This window comes from Gigantopelta aegis, chromosome 6 (assembly GCF_016097555.1).
Source record: "Gigantopelta aegis isolate Gae_Host chromosome 6, Gae_host_genome, whole genome shotgun sequence".
Taxonomy (NCBI): domain Eukaryota; kingdom Metazoa; phylum Mollusca; class Gastropoda; order Neomphalida; family Peltospiridae; genus Gigantopelta; species Gigantopelta aegis.
Window position 1 is genome coordinate 32,523,903 of NC_054704.1, and position 26,186 is coordinate 32,550,088.

General features: G+C 36.1%; 1 protein-coding gene across 4 annotated transcripts in view; it reads right to left on the reverse strand.

Annotated features, from left to right (window-relative positions):
- Nucleotides 1-25,751, reverse strand: part of LOC121375774 (DNA-binding protein RFX2-like) — a 38,045-nt gene extending 12,294 nt beyond the window's left edge. Inside the window, exons 1-7 of one of the 4 annotated variants that reach the window (XM_041503403.1) lie at nt 24,912-25,751; nt 19,954-20,048; nt 7,160-7,286; nt 5,794-5,878; nt 4,284-4,359; nt 3,109-3,261; nt 5-25 (exon numbers count right to left, since the gene is read on the reverse strand). In XM_041503403.1, coding sequence (XP_041359337.1) covers nt 5-25; nt 3,109-3,261; nt 4,284-4,359; nt 5,794-5,878; nt 7,160-7,286; nt 19,954-20,034 — 543 coding nt within the window. In that variant the 5' untranslated portion in view covers nt 20,035-20,048; nt 24,912-25,751. Of the gene's footprint in view, nt 1-4; nt 26-3,108; nt 3,262-4,283; nt 4,360-5,742; nt 5,879-7,159; nt 7,287-19,953; nt 20,049-24,911 lie in introns of all 4 variants that reach the window. The other 3 variants (XM_041503401.1, XM_041503404.1, XM_041503402.1) reach the window with 3 other exon arrangements.
- Between the last annotated feature and the right edge of the window lie 435 nt (nt 25,752-26,186).

The window sequence follows — 26,186 nt, forward strand, 5'->3', positions numbered from 1 at the left end:
GTACTTCATAAACTCCATGATATTTCTGTAATGAAGAAACAAATAAAAATCTGAGACAATTGAATTTGAGTTATTTCATTACTAATCATGCACATCATACATAAAATATAATTCTTAACAAATCACTCCAGAACACTTGCACAAAAGCACCATGCATTTTTTAAAATAAAAAAAATATAAAAATTATATGGCCTTGCATGTTTTCACTACAAAATTTTTAGTGACCAAGAAGGACGATCATAAATCTGTGACCTCCATAATAAATTCAATATATTACAGGTGTCTGGAGAAAACGTCAAAAACACATTGTCATGTCACAACTGAACAACTTGAAATTGTACATTGTCAACGTACTAAATATAATGTGCCATGACTTTTCATAAATCAAAATTTACTTGGCAAACTATCAAGAGCAATCAATCAGTTAAATTTTTTCACTTAACAGTAACCATAATTGCCAATTAATCCTTAAGAAAAGAATCAAAGAATTCCCTCCAACTGCCAGACTTGTTTTTCTTCTTAATGTCAATTTTTCAGAATTAAAGGATCTAATCATATTTTGAATGGTTTCTGTCTCAAAGAAACAGCAGCATTTAAAAAAAATTAAGTGGTTTTTCAGTAATAATAAATGTGGCTATTACAAATATAGTTCTTACATATCAAACAGCGACGTCTATTCAAAAGCGAAAATTACATAATATAAATTTCATAATAAATAAAGTTTCAAGAAATAAATGTTTTATTTAATGATGCACTCACATTATTTATGGATGCTTTCCATTAAAACACCATTGATAATGACAGTAAAAAACCCTGCTGCTACTCCACTACTCTTTTTGAATAGCAGCAATATACAGCATTCCAAAAACAGAATAGGACATAACACAGCCTTTGTTACACCAGTTGTAAAGCACCGGCTGTAACTGGAAATAGCCCAATGGGCCCACAAACAGAGATCGATAGTTTTAAGTCGATTTGACTTTATATAAAAAAGTAACTATTTCCACTATTTCAAGATTGAGGATGTGTATAAAAAAATATATGACTCCTATTTAAAACACTGTACATACCCTGTTCTTGTGTCAAATACACAATTTTGATAATTAATTTTTTTATAATGGATACTAAAAACCCCCAAAACACTTCAAACAAGCCAAGCATGAACATTCAGTTACTAGAACTTTTAGTTTGTATGTTTCAAGTATATACACCTTATTGGCATATTGCTGAACTACCTAAAAATATTTCCTCCTGTAAAAACAATGGGAGTATAACAAATCCTCAAACTTATTTGAAACACAACCAATCTGAGACACGGCTTTACACTGGTCAAATTAGGTTAATTTCTGGAGAAATTTTTCAAACATTTTACATGCAAATAACACATGTACTAATATCTATGTCTTATTTCTGTTGCTGACATGCACAAAACATCTTGTATACAACAAAAGTTAAATATCTCAAAATACATACCTTATACTCTTTTTAGTTTTTCAAATAGCAATATCAATACTCTAACTTTGTTCAAGTTTTAAATATTCTTTGAGTAAATAAAAATATGTAATAAATTTTTTCTTTTAATTAAAATTAAAGATAAATCTTTGGTTCTTTCATTGTTCATATAAATGTCCAGCAAAAAAATGTAAATCACAAAATACTTGCATTTCAGGAAAAAAAGAAAAATGACCACACTGTCATAACATTTTACAATGTGCTCAGTAGTAGATTGTAAAGAAAACCAAGATTAGAACCAAGAATTAGTTTGCTAAAGAATAATACTTAACATTATACACCTCATTTAAAATAAAACCCCAAAACCCAAACATTTGATACCCAACACAAATTTAATACTGTCATTAAAAAACTACAATATTTATTGTTTCCAAATTCAGTTATTTTTAGTCCATCTCATGAAAAAACCCAAAATGGATTGCCAATACAAATTTTATACTTTGTAATTATAATATTTGCCATTTCTTTTTGAATTCAGTTAATGAAGTCAATTTAAAATATAGTACACACAAAGGCCTACTACTCTTCATTGCTCATATGAAAAAATAATTAAATATATGGGAAAAGAACAAAATATGATTAATGTGTTAGTCCAGGAAAAGGTTGTCAAGGAAATGGAAAATCACTCTCTAAAAATGTAAAAACAAGGGTTAGTACATGTATGCAAGTGAATGCCACTTTTGTTTAACATGCTGTGAAGAAAACACATTCTTCAGCACAGAGATAATTATACCGGACTAACCATTTTTAACTGACAATCTCAAATAACCAGTTGAATTTATTGGATGCAAAACATTCACACTTATAATTAAAACCCACACCCCAAAGAAACCATATACTGCTCTAACTCTTGAAAAGTAAAGGCACACGTGGACAATGATGGACAATGATGCACAACTGCTTTCATGCTTCCATGTATAATGCACACAGTTAACGCCAATATTACATGCATCTCAAAGTATTCAAACACTAGGAGAATGAATCTGCAATAATCAATACAAGCAAAAACAACCTACTGATGAAAAACACTACAGCTATATGATTAACAAATGAATAATTTAAATACACCCGTGAGCCAACATACTCCTAGACCAAACAAGTTGAATGTTACATAGATTTTATCTTTATCATCATGAACTTGCATAGTATGGACATTAACATAATAAATAATTTCCTATTATCCTACTACAAATTTTACGAAGATATCACAAATTAAATACCCATTAAATACTATTAGTTATCTGTTCACTACAATCAACAAGGCAAAAGACCTACCCAACAAGTTTTTCAATTCATGAATTTCCAAATTCTACAAAATATACTGGTTAAAATTTACCATCATTTAACTTCTAAAACATAGCTGCATATCTAATATTGGGAATAACTATATGTTTGCTCAAGTAAAATCAGAAAACAGTAGCCGTACATGTATACTGAACATTTTACAGCCAAATCTTTAAAATGGTATTAGAGACAATTAAATACGTATAGCACACACAAACCAACAAGTGGATGATTTAATGTAGCAGTTGTTTCAAAAGTGGCAGACACTTGCACATTAAATTAGGTTAAACTCCAAGACCCTAGATAACTTACAGTAGCTGGTGAGGCTCTGGTTGTGTGGGTGAGGGGAGTACCTTCCCCATCCATTGTGCCGCTCTGAATGAGATATGTGCCTGAACCCTGCTGAATTATCTGACCCTGAACAGTTTGCACCGTGGAACCCACTGGAACCATGCCCGACGCCACCTGAAAACAATACCAATATACTAGCATCAGCACATCTCCATCAAAACATACACATAACTGTTAGTGTTTCAATTACTTTATTTTAAAATATTATCTAGATAAACATGTTTATCCGTTACTACATATTGTGACTTCACATTTCAATTTAACCATGTCAGTACTCAAATTGAAAAAAAAAAAAAAAAACCCATCACAAAAAGGAGCTACAATTGTTCATTTGGCTAATGAATGTTGATATAAATTAACTATCTTTCATAGTTTTACTGTACAAAATTTACATTACATATTATGAAAGTTAGATTGAGGATATATGTTTGTGAGCCCTCCAATCTTAATTAAAATTAGCTCCACTATTACATGTGGATCCAACATCAGCCAGCTGGAGCTCATGTCCACCAATCAAAACCTTACTTGCAGAATTATGCCAGTGATTTGAAAATTTTCCTAATTATCCTGAGGGTATGCAATGTTTCATGTGAATTACGAATGCCGTATTTAGACCAGTAGAACTAATTTTAATCAGATTGCTAACAACACTGCGTAGTCTCCAATGTCCAGGTAACATTTAAATATTGACCAATCACACTTCGCCTTTTATAACGTTATTTGGGAGCAAATAAATTCTAAAAATATCGGGCGAGTCTATTTTAGTGGCCACAGTACAGCGAACCATACCAATACGTACAGGATGGGTCATCAGTCTTCAATTTTACATTAAAAATTATTTATTTATTTATAAAAAAACCCACAAAACTAAATCAGTCTTCAGTTTTACATTACAAATTATTTATTTTATAAAATAAAACATGTTTTAAGGCATTCGTAATTCACACGAAACATGTCATATACCCTCAGGATAATTCGGAATGTTTTCAAATTATTTTTAAATCACTGGCATGATTCTGCAAGCAAGGTCTTGGTTGGTGGACATGAGGTCCATCTGGCTGCTGTTAGATCCACATGTAATAGTGGAGCTAATTTTAATTAGATTGTGAGCCCTCCTAATATCCTGTTATGTATACCTGTCCAGCTGTGTGGTAGTATGTCCCCGAGACTGGTGTGTACATGGCGTTCTGACCATAGTCCTGATAATTGTGCCTAGAAGCGAAACAAAAAAAAATACATAACAAAATAAATACATTCCAAACTGACAATAAAAAAATATAAAAAAATATTGATCACATCAAATACATTACAAATAAAAAGCACTACTATCTGATGTCAATATGGAATTAGTTGAATATGCAGTTCAGTGAATTTTTAGCTTATTTAATTGCTACCTACATAGTTCAAACTGTTTTAGCTTGCATCAAAGTGCTATGTTACACTAGAAACTAAATATTAAAACAAAAACCATCTTCAACATATCAGTCGAACTAACATATTCCAATTTATAGGAAATATAAAAAGTTATCTTTTTATCTTTCTTACCTACAGGTAAACTGAAGATCCAAGTATGTAACAGAATGTCATATGTGCATTAAAATTCACAAAGGGGCGAGACGTAGCCCAGTGGTAAAGCACTCGCTTGATGCATGGTCGGTTTCAGATCAATCCCTGCCAGTGGCCCACTGGGCTATTTCTCGCTCCAGCCAGTGCACCACGAATGGTACATCAAATGTGTTATTCTGTCTACGGGATGATGCATATAAAAGATCCCTTGTTGCTAATCGAAAAGAGTAGCCCATGAAGTGGCGACAGTCGGTTTCCTCCCTCAATATCTGTGTGGTTCTTAACCATATATCTGACTCCATGTAAGCATACATAAAACGTGTTGAGCGCGTTGGTAAATAAACAATTTCCTTCCTTCAAATTCAGGAAATTAAAATTCTTGCATTTATTATGTGCAAGAATTTCATAAAAAATTATATTATAGAATGCATTCAAGTAATTAAAAATGTTTCTAATGTACTTAAGAGCCAGTTTCAACCAAATGTTAAAAAAATATATTATCACGTCACAAACCCCCCATTAAAATCAGTTTAAAACAAAATGGATATACAATCTTGCTGTTAAATCAAGCAAAATATACAAAGTTTGAAATCAATTAAACACTAACAGAAGACAAACAGAACTCTGCAAAAAGTTGTAAGTTGTAGTCAATAAACAAGAACCTCAAATACAAATGCATATATTTGAAACACAAATTTGAAGCATTGAGAACAATTATAGATGTTAGAGAGAATGGTGTCAAACATGAAGAGATGAATGCAAACAAAACAATGTCCTCACTTCAGTCGATGAAAACGAGGCAATAGCTTGTGAAAACAAGAAACAAGAGCACAGCAGAAAAATCACACCAAAACAAAGTGCCATTGTGTAACACAAAGTAGAACTAAAGAGACATGCTGCAATGGGTCAGTAAAAACAGTGTACAATCCCATGTGGGACAACGAACAGGCAGTGTGCTTGTTGTGACAGCATGCTTGGAACACTTGAGCAGCCACCGCACATCTACAACAGTAACTAGACAAATCGTACATTTGCCCATTGGCACTTGCGTAGATACTGGGATCAGAGCCATCTACGTACTGTACGTGAGCTGGGTACACGGTCTGGCCACCCTGGAGCGTGATCGCATCCTGTCCGGATTCAACACCGTCTGAAACGGATGATGCTGAAAAATAAAAATAATTCCAACTGAAACAGTGTCAAAATAAATATTGAATTTTCTTCTTTTTTTTGAAAGAAGGAAATTTAGATAAATAATAACATTTTAATGTTGCTACATTTCTTCTTGCTAATAAAATTGAAGAAAGTATTTGGTTTTTTTCTAGAATAAACAATAGGCGTGTATTCTGCGACAATTATTCCATTTTATGTGCAATAATTAATTTCCTTCAATTATCCCACATTCAGAAGTAACATTTTATTCAGTATAGCATCACTAAGCACTAAAAGTTTCAGAGATTTTGAAATGTAAAATAGTAGTTGCAGATCAATTTTCAATGAATCAGCAACTGTCATTAATTAAACTTAAAAACATAATCAATTAAAAAAAAAATTATGGAAAGGTAATATCATACCATTGTAACAGTTATAACAGTTATATCCATAAAATGTTGCACTCAAGTATTCCTGCATGTAATACATGGAAGTGAGAATTCTACTCTTGCTATATTACTTGAACAAAATAAACATCTGTTTCCTCAACAAATACTAATATCAATACATCTAAAACAGTCATCAAAAACAAAAACCACACACAAAAAACAAGGTACAGTTAATTTATAATGAAGTAATGAATATAACCGTAAAAGATCAATAACACATAATTCCTCAAGACATCCTGCCACCCAAATATATTCATAATATATTAATATTTTAAACTTCCACTTCTCAAGTGTCAAAGCAAATCAGTTATGAAGTAATTAAAGTACAGATACTTCAAAACCTAATTAAATATAAATGAGAAACTGATATCACCAATCACTATTGATTTGTGTAAGAAATAAACTAAAACTAGTAAGAATACAAGACAGTAATAAAAACTATTTCTGGACAAAGTCCTTCTGGTAAACCTTTTTTCTGACACTTATTTCTAAAAAAGCAATCTATAGAGCTTGCTCCAAGGATTAATACACCCCCCCCCCCCCCACCCCAAAAAAAAGAAAGAAAAAAAAAGAATCCCATTTCCAGAAAGTATTGGTCATTTGGGTGTTCAGCTTTATTTATGATTATAAAAAGCAAATTAATCTTGAGTGTTATGCTGAGCAGAATTTGAACTCACATTTTTAATATGAAAAAAAAAAAAAAGAGCCTCAACCAACCAACCATGCCCTGTTCATTAATATTGGCATTATCAAAATAGCTGACGAATATGGATTAAAAAAATTTCCACCTGATATTTCCAAGTTAAAAACTACTTGTGATATAAATTAAAAAGATCTCGTCTTACTAGTAACAATAAACTGCTGGCCAGAGTGAGCCTGTGCCGGCTGAATAATGGTGGTGGCCTGTGCCATTTTCTGCCCAGTTGTTTGGTGAATGGTTCCTCCAGCTGTAGATTTTGTCACAGAGGCAGCCTGAAATTACAATAAAGAAATTACAGAAACAATGGGCAAGCTTGATGGGTGATTCTAGAAATCGGAACTTTGAATGAATTATGCAGAATTAGGATTTTAACAATTCCCGACCAACATGTAGTGTGAGCAGAATTAAACATGGAAGATACATATTAGTGTTTACACATGTCCCCAATGCTGTGTTACAGGGCTTCTAGATTATGGTAGCCCCACTCCCATGGCTAGTGATATTTAATGTTGGGATAGTAAATAACTACTATTGCCATGCCAGATGGCTAGTGAAAAAAAAAGAATTGCAGTTAAGTCCAATTTTGTAAATAAAATTATCCTGCCCCCACCCCAACGTTAATCTCCACCTTTAGGTGACATATGTGATTATTACTATTATTTAGTAAAATTTTATTAACTTAAAGTAAAGTAGGGCTAGTGAATTTTTAATCGTGGCAAGTAAATGTTTAAAATTTCTGATCCCATGGCTAGTGGATTTTATAAAAATTCTAGAAGCCTGTGTTAACTTTTCTGGGTTGACACAATTTAAAATGCATGAATGAAGATATTAGTATAATTTCAAATCTTTGAAAGTATCACAACAATTTTGCATGTGATCTCTTTGATAAAGTCATTAATATTTATTGCTATTTTGTCCATTGTCAGTGTTACATGTGATGTATGCAGTATGTTAAAAACAGTGGATTAATTTTAACCAACTAAGCTTGGGTTTTAGTTCCAAATTTGTCTGAATGAATAATCTCAGTGAATTCTGATGGTTTAGCACACCCAACACGCAATTACTTATTTAATCATAGTATACTACTCAAAAGAATTTAAGGGTCAGACGATATTTTCGACATTATTTTCTGAATGTCAATTATATTAGCTAGACCATAATGTCACGCATGGTATTGTTCCATTTTGACGAAAGTGGGTCTAAGCAACCCATAAATGAATTAAAATCCACTGTCATTGACACTGTCGACTAGTTCTAATGGCAAAAACATGCTTACATTTGCACGTAAATTAGGGCAAAAGCGAAAGGTCTGCTAAGTGCCCATAACTTGCTTTTTCACAAAGCGCTTCATTTGCACGCTTTGCATGTGTATTCCATGTTCCCAATGCTGAATTTCCGTATAATTGGAGCTTGCGTTCGTGTACGGTGCACACTCCAAATTTGACAATGGTACGACGTCAACTGACTATCGAAGATCGAGGAAGGGCTATTGCTTGGCTTCAGGAAGGCAATACGCAAAGAAATGTTGCTGTGAGACTTGGTGTCAGTCAGAGTGTCGTTGGCCGACTGTGGCAACGGTACCAAGCAACGAATTCTGTTCGAAATCGTCCACGTTCGGGAAGACCCCGAAGCACTACAAATAGAGAGGACCGCTACATCACCAATATGGCTCTACGTCAACGCACAACCACTGCACGCCGATTACGTGACAATCTGCGGAATGCGACTGGAACTCGAGTGTCTGATCAAACCATACGCAATCGTCTGAGAGCCAATAATCTACGCTGCCGTCGCCAGGCTGTTCGACCACCACTCCTACCACGTCACAGAACGGCCAGACGTCACTGGTGCACGCTTCATCTGCGGTGGCAACGTGTTCAGTGGGGTCGAGTGATGTTCACTGATGAGTCCAGGTTTAGTCTCCAGTTCAACGACGGTCAGGTTCGTGTCTACAGACGTCCTGGGGAGCGCTTCGCTGACGTTAACGTTAGACAACGTCACCGGTTCGGTGGTGGCAGTGTCATGGTGTGGGGCGGCATCTCTATCCACCACAGGACCCCCCTCTATGTGGTGGATGGCAATCTGAATGAGATTATCCGGCCGTTGGTTCTCCCAGGCCTTCAGCAGATTGGCGGCGGGGCAGTTCTGCAGGATGACAATGCCAGACCCCACCGCGCCAAAGTGGTAACGGACTTTCTCAGACAACAAGGTATCGCCAGGATGGATTGGCCAGCATATTCGCCTGACTTGGCCCCAATAGAGCACGCCTGGGACGAATTAGGCAGGAGAGTTCGGGATAACCATGCCCCTCCGGCCAACCTTCATGATCTGGGTCAACTTCTTATGGCAGAGTGGCAGGCCATTCCCCAAGAGTTCTTCAGACGTCTGATCAACAGCATGAGGCAATCTAATACACTCTGAAACTTATTTGGTTATAAATTTTTGACCCTTAAATTATTTTGAGTAGTATATAAATTAAAAAGTTGAATATCACCAATAGAAACAGTTTAAGTTTGTTTTGTTTAATACCACCACTAGAGAACATTGATTTATTAATCGTCAGCTACTGAATGTCAAACATGTGGTAATTTTCACGAATAGTCTTAGAGAGGAAACCCACTACATCGTAACATGGATCTTTTATATGCACTATCCCAAACAGGACAGCACATATCATGGCCTTTGATATACCCCTTGTGACCCCAGTAGAAACAGTAGCTGACTGATAAAATTAGTAAACAGGAAAGGAATAGGGGTAAAAATTATCAAATATTTTCAATGATCTTTAGGACTTAGCCGAGAAACATCATTATTACCCAGGAAAAGTCAACTATCCTACCCCCCCCCCCCCCCCCCCCCCCCCCCAACATCAACTGCATAATCTCACTGGAACATAGTTAACTGGTACATCTACAGTAATTTTTACTCATTGTAAGATGTAAAAAAAAAATTACAAGTGAAAAATCATAGATCTATACGACCGAGTCTGACTAGAGAAGCATTTATCAGTGAAAAACTAAGACATTTGAACAATATTAGGAAAGGTAATAATTTGGATACATTATATTTATTATTATATATGACAGTTTGTGACATCTGTAGTAACTTATTGACTCTTTAAAATCATGCTTGTAATGAATTTACATAGGTTGTTTTCTTATCATTGGCTGAAGATTTTGATTCATTGTGTATATTCTTCTTCAGTAAACCTTTTTGAAATGTGCTTTGACTGGTTTACTAATACATACTTGTAATTGAATTTGTTACAGTTATTTAGCCATTTAACTGCTTCATACAAGCCATTCGTCGGCAGCAAATATTTGTCAAAGGTTGAGTTATACAAAGCATTGATCAGCACATGTATGTTAAAGCACAAAAAAGTAACAACAATGAAATAACAAGCAAACAATTACAAGTATTTGTTAACTAGCACTAGTAACTGCACTATCATAAAACTATTTAAATCTACAAATAATTTTTTTTATAAATATCACTGATTAACTATTCTACAAGTGGCTGAAGACGAAAACGGTGCAAGAATGGACTGAAGCAAGCATTAAATATAAATGCATAACAAGTTCAAACACCGTGGCAAATTTCATAACCTGGGATAAAATAACATGAAAATCAGCAAGAAAATTATTTATTTACGATTCTTCATGTACATGTAGGTCAGTCTTAACGAGAGTGAGAAAGATGTACACCCTCACCCCCCAAAAGATAGTATTTTTTAATAAAGTTTGCCAACACTCACAATGCATGGTACAGCACTACATTTACAACTATTATTTGCATGAAATGTATAAATTTAGAGTTGAGGCCCAAACATTTTTACAAAGACATAGGGCCGAAATTACAAAGTCTTTTATGTCTTACATATGTAACTACATACATTTACAATGCTTAAAACACTTGCGTAAAAAAAACAGACATTGTAAATCCGGCCCATTATGTTTATGAACCACTATCCTGATTTAAAAAAAGCATTTGTCATTTACGAAATTAATCACATTTAGCCAACTTGAAATATGGGACTGTCCCAGAATTTATGATCAGGACTACAGAAAGTACTCGTCTGCTTGCCAAATGCAAGTAAAACGTCTGACGGATGAGTTACAAAATGCAACTACCAGTCACCAGTCCATCTGTCTTTGATTTCGTTTGCCATTTACCAAGTGTTCTTAAGGTTACTAGTCATTTCGTACCATAGTTTATGGTCATTTCGTACCATAATGTTTGGTCATTTCGTACTCGGTATCTTATTTTTGTCATTTCATGCCACTGCTTAATTTTATTGTTGACAAATAAACATCGACGTGTAAACACACAATCTTCATGGGTAATTAAGGTTTTTCTAAGATTGGCTTGTCTTAGAAGATCTTGATATGTTATTCTAACACAAGGTGCTCATCGTTAATGAAAAGTAAAAAGTAAAGTTTGTTTTATTTAACGACGCCACTAGAGCACATTGATTTTTTTATCTTATCATCGGCTATTGGACGTCAAACATATGGTCATTCTGACACTGTTTTTAGAGGAAAAGAGGCTACTCTTTTTACGACAGGCAGCAAGGGATCTTTTATTTGCGCTTCCCACAGGCAGGATAGCACAAACCATGGCCTTTGTTGAACCAGTTATGGATCACTGGTCGGTGCAAGTGGTTTACACCTACCCATTGAGCCTTGTGGAGCACTCACTCAGGGTTTGGATCGGTATCTGGATTAAAAATCCCATGCCTCGACTGGGATCCGAACCCAGTACCTACCAGCCTGTAGACCGATGGCCTGCCACGACGCCACCGAGGCTGGTCATCATCGTTAATGAAAGGGACATTCCTGAATTTGCTGCAATTTTATAGATGTTATCGATTAACAGAGACGTTTCAATGATTGTAATTACATATCAACTATATTTTTCTGCATAACATATTAGTGGCTGTATATTAAACGTGTTTCTGATCGTTTTAATATTTGTACTAGGTTAAATTTGATTTTATTTCCTAAAATATATTTTTTCGTACTTGAAGACAAAATCCAGATTGGGCTTCTTACAAATATTAAGATGACCAGAAACACATTGAATATACAGACACTGATATTCTAAACAAGAAAATATATATTAATATGTAAGTTTAATCGTAGAAATATTTTATTAGTCGGAATCATCTTATAATGCAGCAAACTCGGAAATGTCCCTTTAATATAATGATGAACGGAAACGTGAGGAGATGAAAGTAACATATCATCTTTTTTTTCTTACTTTCTTTCATTATTAAGGGGTGGTGCTTCAATATATACTCTTCAAAAGAAGAAACGCAAAACCACATTGTCGTAACATTTGGAGAATTGATTTCATTATTGAATGGTGAGTCCGATAATTACCAAATGTTGCAGGATTGTTCACAATTCACTCTAGTCCATTGTGAGTAAGTGATAGGACACACCACCAAGGTCAAGGTCATCTGGAGTCAATACCGGGTGTGGCCTCCGCGTGTGTTGACAACTGCCTGGCACCGCCTGCCCATTGAAGCAACCAGAGTACGGATGACGTCCCGGGGGATGGTGGCCCACTCGGCCTGCAAGGCTGCTGCCAGCTCGGGCAGGGTCTGGGGCTGTGGTTGTCGCTGTCGGAGGCGTCGGTCCAACTCGTCCCATAGATGCTCAATTGGGTTCAAATCCGGTGATGTCGATGGCCAAGGAAGGACATTAATGTTGTTGTTCTGTAGGAAAGCCGTTGTGAGACGTGCTGTGTGAGGCCTGGCGTTGTCATGTTGGAACACTGCGTTGGCGTTGGCCATAACTGGAACGATGTGTGGCCGGAGGATCTGGTCAATGTAGCCCTGTGCATTCAGGTTGCCCTGCACGTGGACCAGGTCAGTTCTGCCAGTGTGTGAGATGGCTGCCCACACCATGACACTACCCCCGCCGAATCTGTCCACTTCCTGCACGCAGTTTGCCGCATAACGTTCACCACGACGCCTATACACGCGACATCTTCCATCATGACATCGGAGCAGAAATCGGGACTCGTCACTGAACCACACCTGTCTCCATCGCAGTTGAGGCCATTGTCGATGAATCTGGCACCACTGCAGTCGGAGTCGACGGTGTTGTGGTGTTAAGATGACACCTCGAACTGGACGTCTGGCACGAATTCCTACCTCACGTAGGTGGTTCCGTACGGTCTGGTCGGATATCCTGCGCAAACCTGGGTATTGCTGCGGCTGTGGAGGTGGCAGTAGTCAATCGTTCCCGAAGGTGGCGTACCCGGATGTAGCGGTCCTGCCCGGGGGTAGTGACCCGTGGTCGACCGGATCTAGGGAGGTCACGTGTTGATCCATGTTGCTGGTAACGGTCCCACAGTCTGGAGATGGTGCTTGGGGACACATGGAATGCCCTGGCAACGGCCGTTCTGGATTCGCCTGCGTCTAGTCGGCCGATGGCATTGTTTCTCTGCGGTTCACTGAGACGTGGCATGTCCTGGATTGTCAACTGTCGGCCAGATACAGAGGCCAGGCAAGCGAACACCCTGCACTTTTATACTGTCGGTGTTCATGTTGCACGTGCAGACAACGCACGTGCAGTGGTGACATGGTTTGCACGTGGCTGCGTTTTTGCGAATATTCACATTTTGGAACTTTATTGTACAGTAGCTGCGTTTTATCGAATGTAACCGTGGGAATGTGTTTGGGACATGCAATGACCTTATATTCACAAAGCATGAACCGGTAGGAAACATAAAATCGGAGTTATAACCCATTTGTACCCTTTTGCGTTTCTTTTTTTGAAGAGTATAGTTGCATTAGCCTAATATTTATTTTCTAAACTAGTAATTCGAAATTTTACTATCTATCATTCAACAAAGCTGCACAATAAATGATTTAGGTACGAAATGACCAAACAGACATGGTACGAAATAACCATGGTACAAAATGACTTGGGTACAAAATGACCAAATAACTATGGTATGAAATGACCAAGGCACGAAATGGTAAAATTGGGTACAAAATGACTATGGTACGAATTTGACTGGTTACAGTTCTTAATGTTTTGTCAATATATCTATATAAGACACTGTATATTATAATATTGTTAATAAGGCTTATCATAAAATATTGTTTGTTTCCGGTTACTAGACTGACCCTAATTTGAACCTGCCGACCATAAAACCTTTTTTGTATATCCAAAAACGATTTCCACAAAAACATTCCAAAACTATCACAAGCACTAATTTGGTGTCATATAGGGGATAACTCGACTGTTTTCCGATTTACGGACGTATACTACTCAAAAGAATTTAAGGGTCAGACGATATTTTCAACATTATTTTCTGAATGTCAATTATATTAGCTAGACCATAATGTCACGCATGGTATTGTTCCATTTTGACAAAGTGGGTCTAAGCAACCCATAAATGAATTAAAATCCACTGTCATTGACACTGTCGACTACTTCTAATGGCGAAAACATGCTTACATTTGCACGTAAATTAGGGCGAAAGCGAAAGGTCTGCTAAGTGCCCATAACTTGCTTTTTCACAAAGCGCTTCATTTGCATGCTTTGCACGTGTATTCCATGTTCCCAATGCTGAATTTCCGTATAATTGGAGCTTGCATTCGTGTACGGTGCACACTCCAAATTCGACAATGGTACGACTTCAACTGACTATCGAAGATCGAGGAAGGGCTATTGCTTGGCTCCAGGATGGCAATACGCAAAGAAATGTTGCTCTGAGACTTGGTGTCAGTCAGAGTGTCGTTGGCCGACTGTGGCAACGGTACCAAGCAACGAATTCTGTTAGAAATCGTCCACGTTCGGGAAGACCCCGAAGCACTATAAATAGAGAGGACCGCTACATCACCAATATGGCTCTACGTCAACGCACAACCACTGCACGCCGATTACGTGACAATCTGCAGACTGCGACTGGAACTCGAGTGTCTGATCAAACCATACGCAATCGTCTGAGAGCCAATAATCTACACTGCCGTCGCCAGGCTGTTCAACCACCACTCCTACCACGTCACAGAATGGCCAGACGTCACTGGTGCATGCTTCATCTGCGGTGGCAACGTGTTCAGTGGGGTCGAGTGATGTTCACTGATGAGTCCAGGTTTAGTCTCCAGTTCAACGACGGTCGGGTTTGTGTCTACAGACGTCCTGGGGAGCGCTTCGCTGATGTTAATGTTAGACAACGTCACCGGTTCGGTGGTGGCATCTCTATCCACCACAGGACCCCCCTCTATGTGGTGAATGGCAATCTGAATGGAATCTGCTATCTGAATGAGATTATCCAGCCGTTGGTTCTCCACCGCGCCAGGGTGGTAACGGACTTTCTCAGACAACAAGGTATCGCCAGGATGGATTGGCCAGCATATTCGCCTGACTTGGCCCCAATAGAGCACGCCTGGGACGAATTAGGCAGGAGAGTTCGGGATAACCATGCCCCTCCGGCCAACCTTCATGATCTGGGTCAACTTCTTATGGCAGAGTGGCAGGCCATTCCCCAAGAGTTTTTCAGACGTCTGATCAACAGCATGAGGCAAACTAATACACTCTGAAACTTATTTGGTTATAAATTTTTGACCCTTAAATTCTTTTGAGTAGTATATATCGGTGGTTTTACTGTCGGAAATTTAGTTTTATTGGTGACCCGTTAGCCACAAAATGTTTTCTTCTAACAATTGATTGATGGAGTTACTTCCCTTCCCATTTTTTCACGAATATACATTCCCAGTCTGCAGCTCCACGCGGAAAGACGTGTTTGTTTCGCTTGTGCACACTGCACGTGCTTTCGTGTGCTTGACTTGAGGGTCCTTCATTTCGGTGTTTTTGTCAGCGAAATGAAGTTTTCTACTGGGATGTATGCGGCCATTGGAACTGATTGAACGCTGGAACGCTTCTCATTTCGACAGCCTGTACCACCAGATTGGATTCTTTTTTAGCGAGATTCCTTGCCTCCACGTCATTTCTCCATCTGACTGTCGACTTGTTTTTTTTTGTGACTCGTATGACGGCCATTCTGCAGAATGCCACGGTTGTTCACGTTTAGTCTCTACATGTCCAAGCAGCACTGGAAGATTGACCGCCCCACACTAAGAAGAAATAGTCTGATACTCTCTTGTTCAGACGGATCCGGCTTCTCAAGATCTGTATTTCAGCACAGCACTACACCTTCAACGTCTATCGACTGTGAATCTAGGGGTTTACCTGACGGGATGCAACCCCATCTTGTCCCTTTAAGCTATGCACCCAAACGGCCTTAACGAGGCCACTCGTGTGGACATATCGATCGGACTTTAAACTTTAAGATCTGCGTTCAAAATGTTTATGACTAAATTACTTCTTTAAAAAATTTTTTTTATTAAATAGTCCGATCCTCTCTTCTTTCTCTTATTTAATTTTGGACTGTCCTAAAATGCTCCAAATTATATAAATATTCGGCCGAGCAGTCAATTCTTTTTATTTTTGGCTTGTAACCTTTTAATTTTTTATTATTTATTCTATTAACTTTTTTACTAATTGCTATTTTCAAAATTCTGCCCATTTTCAGTTGTGTGGCAATCATTTTTGAAAAATGTGACCATTTTCAATACACCAAGAGAATAACATCGATTCCGAATAGTTTTTCGTTTACTCAAATATTTGAAAATATACATGGACCATGTTCAAAAGGTTATGTAGTTTGCATTGAGTGTTCGACAAATGCTAGCAAGTTTGATGGCAACAATGCAGACAGTTTTTGTGTGGACATTAATTTAACTCACGGCGATATCATTACAAAATTTGAGACATACTATTAAATTTACATGTAAAAAGAATGAAACGGACACATCAGAACTGGACAGCGTTGTCAAAGACAACAACAAAGTAAATGCTTTTGAACTTTTGATGGCTAAGCAGAGAGCGCTCCCTCCAAAAAAGAAGAAAAAGGTAAGGTTTAGTATTTTATTTGTTTTGGGAAACAAAGTCCTGCTATGAGCTTTCATGCACAACACTGAAAGACACAAGAGACTTTGTTTAGGTTTACATACATATTTAATTTAATATGAAACGAAAACGTAAATACATGTATAGAAAGGCCATTACTCAAGGATGGGTGTAAATCTATATTGGAGACATACGTTTACAGCAGGGGAAGACATGCGTATCTACTGCTGACAGTTGGGGGAGGAAGGGGGTTACAAAAGGCATGATTTTTGCGTGTAGGCCTACACCTATTTTAAGTATGATCCTCCGTGGACCCGTTTGGTTATTTCTTGTTCCAACCAGTGATTCACAACTGGAATACCAAAGGCAACGGTGTGTGTGGAAGTGCATATAACTTATAAGACCCATTACTGTAATTCAGAGTAGCCTATGTGGCAGCAGGTTTCTTCTGAGACCAAATGTCGAAATAATCGCTGATTTATATTAATCAATAATTATTTTCTAGTGGGGTCATTTATAAACAAACTTCATCCTTTAGTTGATATTTTATAGATATAATTATACTGGGCCAAAGTAAAGTTTGTTTTATTTAACGACGCCTCTAGAGCACATTGATTTTTATCATATCAGCGGCTATTGGACATCAAACACATGGCAATTCTAACATGTCTTTAGAGGAAACCCACTGCCCCTACATAGGCTCCTCTTTCCGATAAGCAGCAAGGGGTCTTTTATATGCACTTTCCCAGACAGGACAGCACATACCACAGCCTTTGATGAACCAGTTGTGGACCATATAACAGCGCCATTGGAAGAGGAAGCTGTGGTGGACAATGACCCGAAACAAAAATTCAACTGTTTTGCCACTTTGCCTTCAGTGCAAAGGTGAAGGCAAAACACCCATTGTGCAAAGGCCATATGGGTGGGTGTACATTGAAGTAGTCCATGGACCGTACATTGAAGTAGTCCATGGACCGTATTAAATCATTGTTTATGGACTTCATTTAAATAACCATCTCCGCACTGAACACTGTGTAATAAACATGGCCATGAAAAAAATTGAACGCAAATTTGTTTTTTTTTTGCTTTTTTTAATATTTCATTACAATGTTCTTGTTAACAATTCTAACATGATTTAAGTTTTACATCAACATTCTTCTGAAAGAGTGGCCTGTGTGGCGACAGCGGGTTTCCTCTAAAAACAGTGTCAGAATGACCATGTGTTTGATGTCCAATAGCCGATGATATTAAAGATCGTTAAATAAAACAAACTTTACTTTTCAACATTCGTTTGAGCATCCTGAGCATCTGTACTGCATTTCTATTCATTGGACCAATTGATTGCTTCAAACCAAGTGTGTACTTTAATACTCGATGCATACAGAATAAAACTAACATTGCAAATTATAAAATTGGTAAGTCTACCATTTCTTAGATACACTAGGAAAGAAAGATAATATTCATAAAAAAAATTTAATGTTATTGTTGGACAGACGAATAGAGAACCCTTCTTTTGAGTTTTCATTAAAAGAAATTGCTATAGCTTATTTACTGGTTTCTACCCAATTAAGGTTCAACCAAGTCTGTCCTGGACCAGTACAGAAGTTAAGTGTTAGTATGAGAGTAAACCTTCTGCCTATTATTAAACAGCAAGGGGTCTTTTGTATGTACTCTCCCCACAGATAGGTTAGTACCATGTTGCCCTCAAAATCAAAATGCCTTGCCTTTTATAAATTTATAAGTTGCCCATGTAAAAAGAAGCCTTTAAACACACCTATGTGGATAGTACTACATATTTCCTTTTTTTAAATTAAGTTATGAAATAGATATAGAAAATAAAATGGCCATAAGGTTTTGGTCCTTTTGAAAACTGTATAATGGAAAGAAAAAAAGCCCTTATATTTAAAACTGCACATAAAATATGCCCCCAAAACGTCACTTTACCATGCCTTACTTCATTTCTAGGAAAAACACTGTGATGAATGGTATTGTTGGTTTGCATAATGCATTTCTATACATGCAGAAGTTATTTTGGATACCGGTAGTCATCACCTTTATTTAATATCCATAAATAAAATTATTTTCCAAAATAAAATGTTTTACCTACCTACCTATCCTATATTTTTCCAGTATGTAATAGGAAACAAGTAAAAAAAATAATTCGGCCTAATTTTCTATAGACTGGGGGGACTAGTAATTTTTAGTTGGTTCTGGATCCAGTGGGCTAGTGAAATATTTTCCATTTCCACAGTCTGGATCATTCATTCCTTGTCTCCGTTTCAGCGGTGGAACAGGACATAGCCCAGTGGTAAAACACTTGCCTGATGTGCTACTGGTCTGGGGTGGATTCCAGTCAATCTATATCTTGGGCTACATCTCGTTCCAGCAAGTGCACAATGACTGGTATATTTAAGGCTATGGTATGTGCTATCATATCTATGAGACGTCATGATGAATATAAAACATCCCTCATTATTAATGAAAGAAATGTAGTGTCAAATTAACAAATATTTAACATGCAATAGCTGTTTAATAAATATATGTGCTCTAGTGCTGTCATTAAATAAAACAAACTTTTTGAGCATGTGTGGGCAGACTGGAGGCAGCATTTGTAATTATTATTTATACCTCATGGAATTGCCATGCATATTTGATTAAAATAATATTTTGTGAGTGGTGGGCATATCATATATATATATATATATATCATATCCTCCAGTATATAACCAATTCTAGCATAGACCACACAGATAGTTTTTTTTAACTGTGTCTGCATTATTCATTCTAATTGTATGTCTCTTAATCTGGACACATGTACTTTTGACATAAATCATGTACAACACAGACCAAAAGCATGACACCAAAAGCACACTAATAATATTGAAACTAAGGAATTAATACCATTTGGAAATATAACAAAACATAGCTGAATGCATCTTTGGCAGCAACATCGTGAATGGAAGGGTACAGGTACAAGCCAAATACACCAGACATGCAGAATGTCACTTACAGTATTCTGGTTATTATGTTGTACTTGAACTGTAGTCGAGTTCATCGCCTGTAAGTCAGTTATGTAGGTCTGGGTAGCCATTTGCCCAGCCCACCCTGTGAAATATACAGGTAGCAGAAGTTATACTTCTTGCTTGGTAAACACAGGGGACAAAATGCATTATGGAGAATGACAATTATGATACATAGTCTAGAACAAAAAGCAACCAGTGTTAAAGTTAAAAATAGTGAAATCCATTATTTTGTTTCTGCGCAAGATGGATGCAAATATGAAATGAACCAACTAATTTTTGTATATATCCTAGATCAAAGGCTATAACCTGAGTATGACAATATGTTTGAAAATTCACTAGCCACAGGGCTAGTGGGTTTGTGAATTCCACTAGCCCACCAAAAAAAAGCACTAGCCCAAATTTCTGATCAATTACAACAAACTTTTTATAAGGCTGAAAAACAACAACAAAAATTATTTCGAACTGACCTATCCTATGTAATTTTCTTTTCAGCCTAACCCTGGGTGGGTAAACAATTTAACAAATTCATTTATCTAACCATCCCCAAACAAGAATTAAATGCACAATACCAGGGTGCATAACACAATAATGCAGCATGGTCTCGGGTATTTGGTTGATGTCACTAAGAACGGTGATGTCAGTCGCTCAAATAGCCTACAGGGCAATATATCCCATGTCAGACAGATATCAACAAATATATTGGCAAGATCTAACACGTTAACTGATAGACAATAAAATATTATTATGTACAGGTGTGAAACATCATCCAAACTGCTCCACATATTAAACCAGGGTTCATAAACTTTTAATTTAAGCACTAGTTTGGTCCATTTTCAAGGACTCCTCCTCACCCCCCCCCCCCCCCCCTACCAAATTTTTTCCAGGAGTCTGAATACCATACCTGGAAAGGATTTTTTTTTTAAAGACACCCCAGTACACTGTTTATTCAGTGGTTGTTATGTCTCAAACATAAGCTACAGCTAATATAGATATTAATATCACTTGGATGTTAAGTTGTAAAAATACATTTTTTAAAAATGTGTGCATATTTGTTTGACTGTGCGCGCAGGTGTCTCTCAATGCTCGATCCTACAGCAAAACACATTCATTTATTGTTAGTCAAGATCCATTATTTTTGGTCAAGATTCAGAATTATATAACTTTATACAGACTGAAGTCGAGGCGATAAACATTGTGCCCAAATTATGTATGCCGCAAACAAATAAGTCTAAATTGAGTATAAACATGCTAACCTGAAAATATTTTTACTTCAATACCACTGAAATGTTAAGCTTAATTTGACTGATAAACACTATTCCCAAAATATGTATGATGAAAACAAGCAAGCCCAAATTAAATATAAACATGCTAACCTCAAAACCACTGAAATCAGTGACTGATGTTTGTAAAATCTTCTGGAGATAAAAAAAAGCCATTGCTCTCCTCAGAAATTAGCATACCTTAATTGCAGACCCGTCAACCTTTAGTCAAAAGAAAGCAGGAGGTGTGTGTTGAAAAAGCAGATGATTTTGTCAAAAAACCCAGGAGATCTATGTTTTAACTGCACACGATTTAATACAACTTTTTAAAAAGTACTACAATAGGTTATATGAACACTACATAATGTCATGTATACTTGTCAACCTTAGTTATTGGCATTAAAAAAAAAAAAAAAAATTAAAAACAATTTATATACTAGTATATATTATATTTGTTTTTAATTATTATTATAATTTAATATATATTTTAAAAAATAACTCTTTTATCCAAAAATCTTAACTAACAATTTTAAACATTAATTAGTACATTCACGGTATTACACTTACAGGTTGCAACATCGTTATTTGTGTTTCGTGAAAAGCAGACCCAAGACAAATTTATATAGGCCTAAATCTTATAATTAATATTCAGTTTTTACTACAGTAAGGTACAGTGGCGTTGTACTTATTTAAAATCACCATAACCATGCAATAAACACTGTATTTCCACTAATCATTTCTACTAATGAAAAGTAAAAGCGCATTACTGACATCGTGTGAAATATACCGGAATTATACCTATTTCCATGAGTAACGTTATGTCAAACACAAGATTTATTAATTGTAGGAAAATAATCCCTTAAAGTGTACTCTTGTTACTAACATTTTACTGTACAAACCTACAAATCTAATTGATACAAGTATTGTTTATACAGTTAATTGGTCTTTCTGTTGTCTTGTTTTGACATGTGATTTTGACATCGTGTGTATTGATGCATGCGTTCGCTGTCTACTCTGGCACTTCCATCCATAGAACTTTGCGTTATGTAATCCAGTGGGAAGACATTTTACGAGTCAGAGGTGTTATTAGGACTAAATTGGATAGTTTTATATATGGCAACACTGAATGTCAATACACAGCCACAGTAGTTTGAATTTTTTTTAATGCTTAGAAAATAAAGATTTCCCAGGAGAAACGTTTTTTCCACTGGAGACTAGATCAAATACTGGGAGTCTCCCGCAGAATCCGGGAGGGTTGACAGGTCTGCTTAATTGTTAAAATGTAAATGTCACCAAACTTAATCACTGTCATTTTGAAGTTTTAACTGCTCATTTATAATTAATTACTAACCATTCTCACTGATTAACTTTACAACTTTCACTATATAACCACCACTGTCAAACAGTTCTATATAACCACCACTGTCAAACAGTTAATTATTAATCATTGTTCTTTTGAAGTTTTCACCGACGTCAGGCGTAAGTGTATACGAAAAATTTGGCAAATGCTAATTTCCTTCCAGACAACTTTTCAGGGGTGCAGAAATGGAAAATATCTCACTAGCCCGCCGGACCAGAACCAACTAAAATGTACTAGCACGCCAGAATTTCTACCAGTCCTTCAGCCTAGAAAATATACTTTTGTTTAGCAATATTTTTATATATATTTAATGACTTGATAAGTTATCAACACCATGTGGCAAAAGAACGAAATCAAAACCCAAACCTTGATTGACAAATCAATACATGTTGAAATATTCTCATCAAGACTGCGTTATTCACATTTCTTTCATATAGATTTACAAAATTTACATATTGCTGACATACTTTCAACATAAACAATTCATTTTTAGGAATTATTGACATTGACAGGCCCTATTTTCTGGGAATTAGGCTAAATTGGAACCACTATCAAGACGGAACCATTTTTGTTGGCGAAAACGCCACCTCAATGTAATGGCGAGAATGATACTTTCTTCATTTTTTTTTTTAACAACTGTAACAGCATTTCATTTCATTGCATTTCACCGACTTCTAGCTAACTGTTAATACATCTATCTCCGCTATATAGAAATAAAAATAAAACAAAATAAAAAATGATTAATATAGCTGTAATAATACCATTTTAACCCTACATTGTTTTGGGTTCGGTTTTTGCCATATAGCCATAGATTGAGGTGCTGTTTCAGCCAATGCCAGGTTCTGTTTTGTCCAATTTGGTTCCATTTTCGTTTGGGGCCGTTTTTACATGGTTCCGCTTTCACTATAATCTGTTTCCGGTATGTCGCGCTTGCGCAATGTGGTGCATGTATGAAATAAGCCTGTGTTAAAAAGCACTAGTGGATTTGTCAAACTATGTCGACTATAATTCAGTAAAAAATATGTAAATTGACATGAAAGTCCATGATAAAGCTATGTACATAAAATATTGGCTCAATATCTTGAGGCATTGCAAAAAAAGTCCTGAATATATATAAGTTTAAGGGACACAACTGTTAAAAATGGGTAAACTGTCATGAAAGTCAAACTTGGTCCGTAACAGTATATGATAAAGCCATATAAAAAATATCAGCTCAATATCTTGAGGCATTGTGAAAAAGAAAAAAAAATTCTAATGTGTGGCATTTCATTTTACATCATTGAAAATTTTTCTCTGCATATGCATAGTACTTCAGTAATGCAATCATTTTAAAAAAACCCAGATTTATTGAATGAAAAAATATATATGATGTGTTTCTCATGCTTCCAGGATACTTTATTAAACTAATGGTAAACACAGACAATGGGTATGACATTGAAAAAGATTAAAAAATAATTAATTCCTAGAAAATACCATTGGCCAAAGACTAAATAGTGTAGCAATTCTGCATAAAAATTAGCAATTGGCTAATACAGTAATGGACCCAAAAAAACCTGGATAATCATTTGGAAGTAAATAATGTATCATAAATAGAATTGTGGAATATGCAAATAAAAGTCGTGGACTATTCAAAATTTTAACAATGTAGTAAACTTTCCGGAACTGGCACAACCAACTAACGAGATATTTTTTCTTTTAAAACTCCTGTAAATGAACATGCATTTCAGATGCACCTACAAAAATTAAACGTAACATTAGGGCCTACAGATTAATAACACATTAAATGAAAGCTTTTTACTAATAAATTAGTTTTTTACTTATTTCTCTGCAATGATGTGTTAACAGAAAACCACATCTTTAACAGTACAGAACAAGCAACACTTCTTGGTTACCAAGCAACATGAACAGAGCTTTAGAAAAGGTTTATGATGGTCACATATTTGTTACCTGACCGGTAACCAAGCACATTGTGAAATGGAAATCATGACCCACTTGTGCGAGATTCTGAATCGCCATCGAATGGTCAGTTATTGACAAAATCGGCATGCAAATGTAAAAATTAGGTTTGGGGGTTGTCCTAGAACAATATATGATAATAAATTCATACGATTTGAAAATACCGCCTTCAATCGGCTTACATTAAACACAACAAGAAATACGCTTTGAGAATCAATTCGCCATTTTTAACACACAACGACGATGTTTTTTTAATTTTATTTCAAGTGAAAATCAGATTTTCTGTTAAAATCACATACATCTGTTTATAGACGTGTAACAGCAACATGTCTACGAGATAGCTAGTGTTCGAATGAAAAATAAAAATCACCTTAGGTCGAGTTGTTGGTGGGTAACAGTCGTCACAGCTACGGTGTCTATGGCGTTTATTCCTACGGCAACTGTTGCCAGCCTCTTCGCGTCACCGTTAATGATATTCATACGCTAAAACGAGTGGAACTATAATACAAAAACCTTTAAACCGTTTTAACCAGCTTATATCTTAACAAATTATAACATTTTATCATAATACTATTCATAATATGTATAATAAAGAAGAGTATATCAAATAATATAAAGGAAAATATACATTAATATGTAGGATTATTTTTTATATCGCATATTTATAATACACGTCCGTAATTAGGTTGCTTATGGGAAAGAAAGTTAAAATGGCTGAAAGGCTGTGGTGTTGGAAAATGGCGTTCTTGACAACTGAGGCATTTCCGATAGGGTTACTGATTCATTTAAATACCTAGCATGCCTGATAAGAAAAGATGGCGGTTACAAAATAAACGAAAAGGTGTATGACAACGACACTATGTTAAACTCCAGTCTTCGTTCAGTGTTATTTTGATCAAGGGGTTATGAAACATATGCTATACCATGGAAGCGTTTATAATAGACCGTGACCTCTTGGGTGTTTTGCGCAGTCAGCATCGATTTACAAGTTCAGACTTGTAATTGGATTGGATGTGAAAGGAAAAAAAACATCCATGGGTGACGTCCCGATTGTTATTTCCAAATAGGTTTAGTTAAATAATGATTAAAAAATGTAAAAGAAAGAAAAAGATTTACATGGCACATGCGTCACATCATTCGATTGCCAGGTTCATGATTAAAGAAGTATAAAAAAAAGTAATGTTTGTTTTGTTTAACAATACCACTAGTGCACATTGATTAATTTAACATCTACTGGATGTCAGGCATTTAATACATTTTGGAACAGTCTTTTGACAAAATTATATTTTTTCCCATTAGCACTAATAGCAGCAAGAGATATTTTATTTGCACTTTTCCACAAACAGGTCAGCGGCACATACCCATTTAATTTGTTTTATATAGTGGTGTTCTGGGCTTCTAGAATTTTTATAAAATCCACTAGCCATGGGATCAGTGATTTTAAAAATGTTCTAGCCATGATTAAAAATTTACTAGCCCTACTTTAAGTTAATTAACTTTTACTAAATAATAGTAAAAATCATGTCACCTAAAGAGGGTGATATAGCTTAAAAGGACCTACATTGGGGGTAGGGGTACGGGTATGATATTCATATATACAAAATAAGACTTGATCGCAACATCTGACCTTTTTTCACTAGCCGTC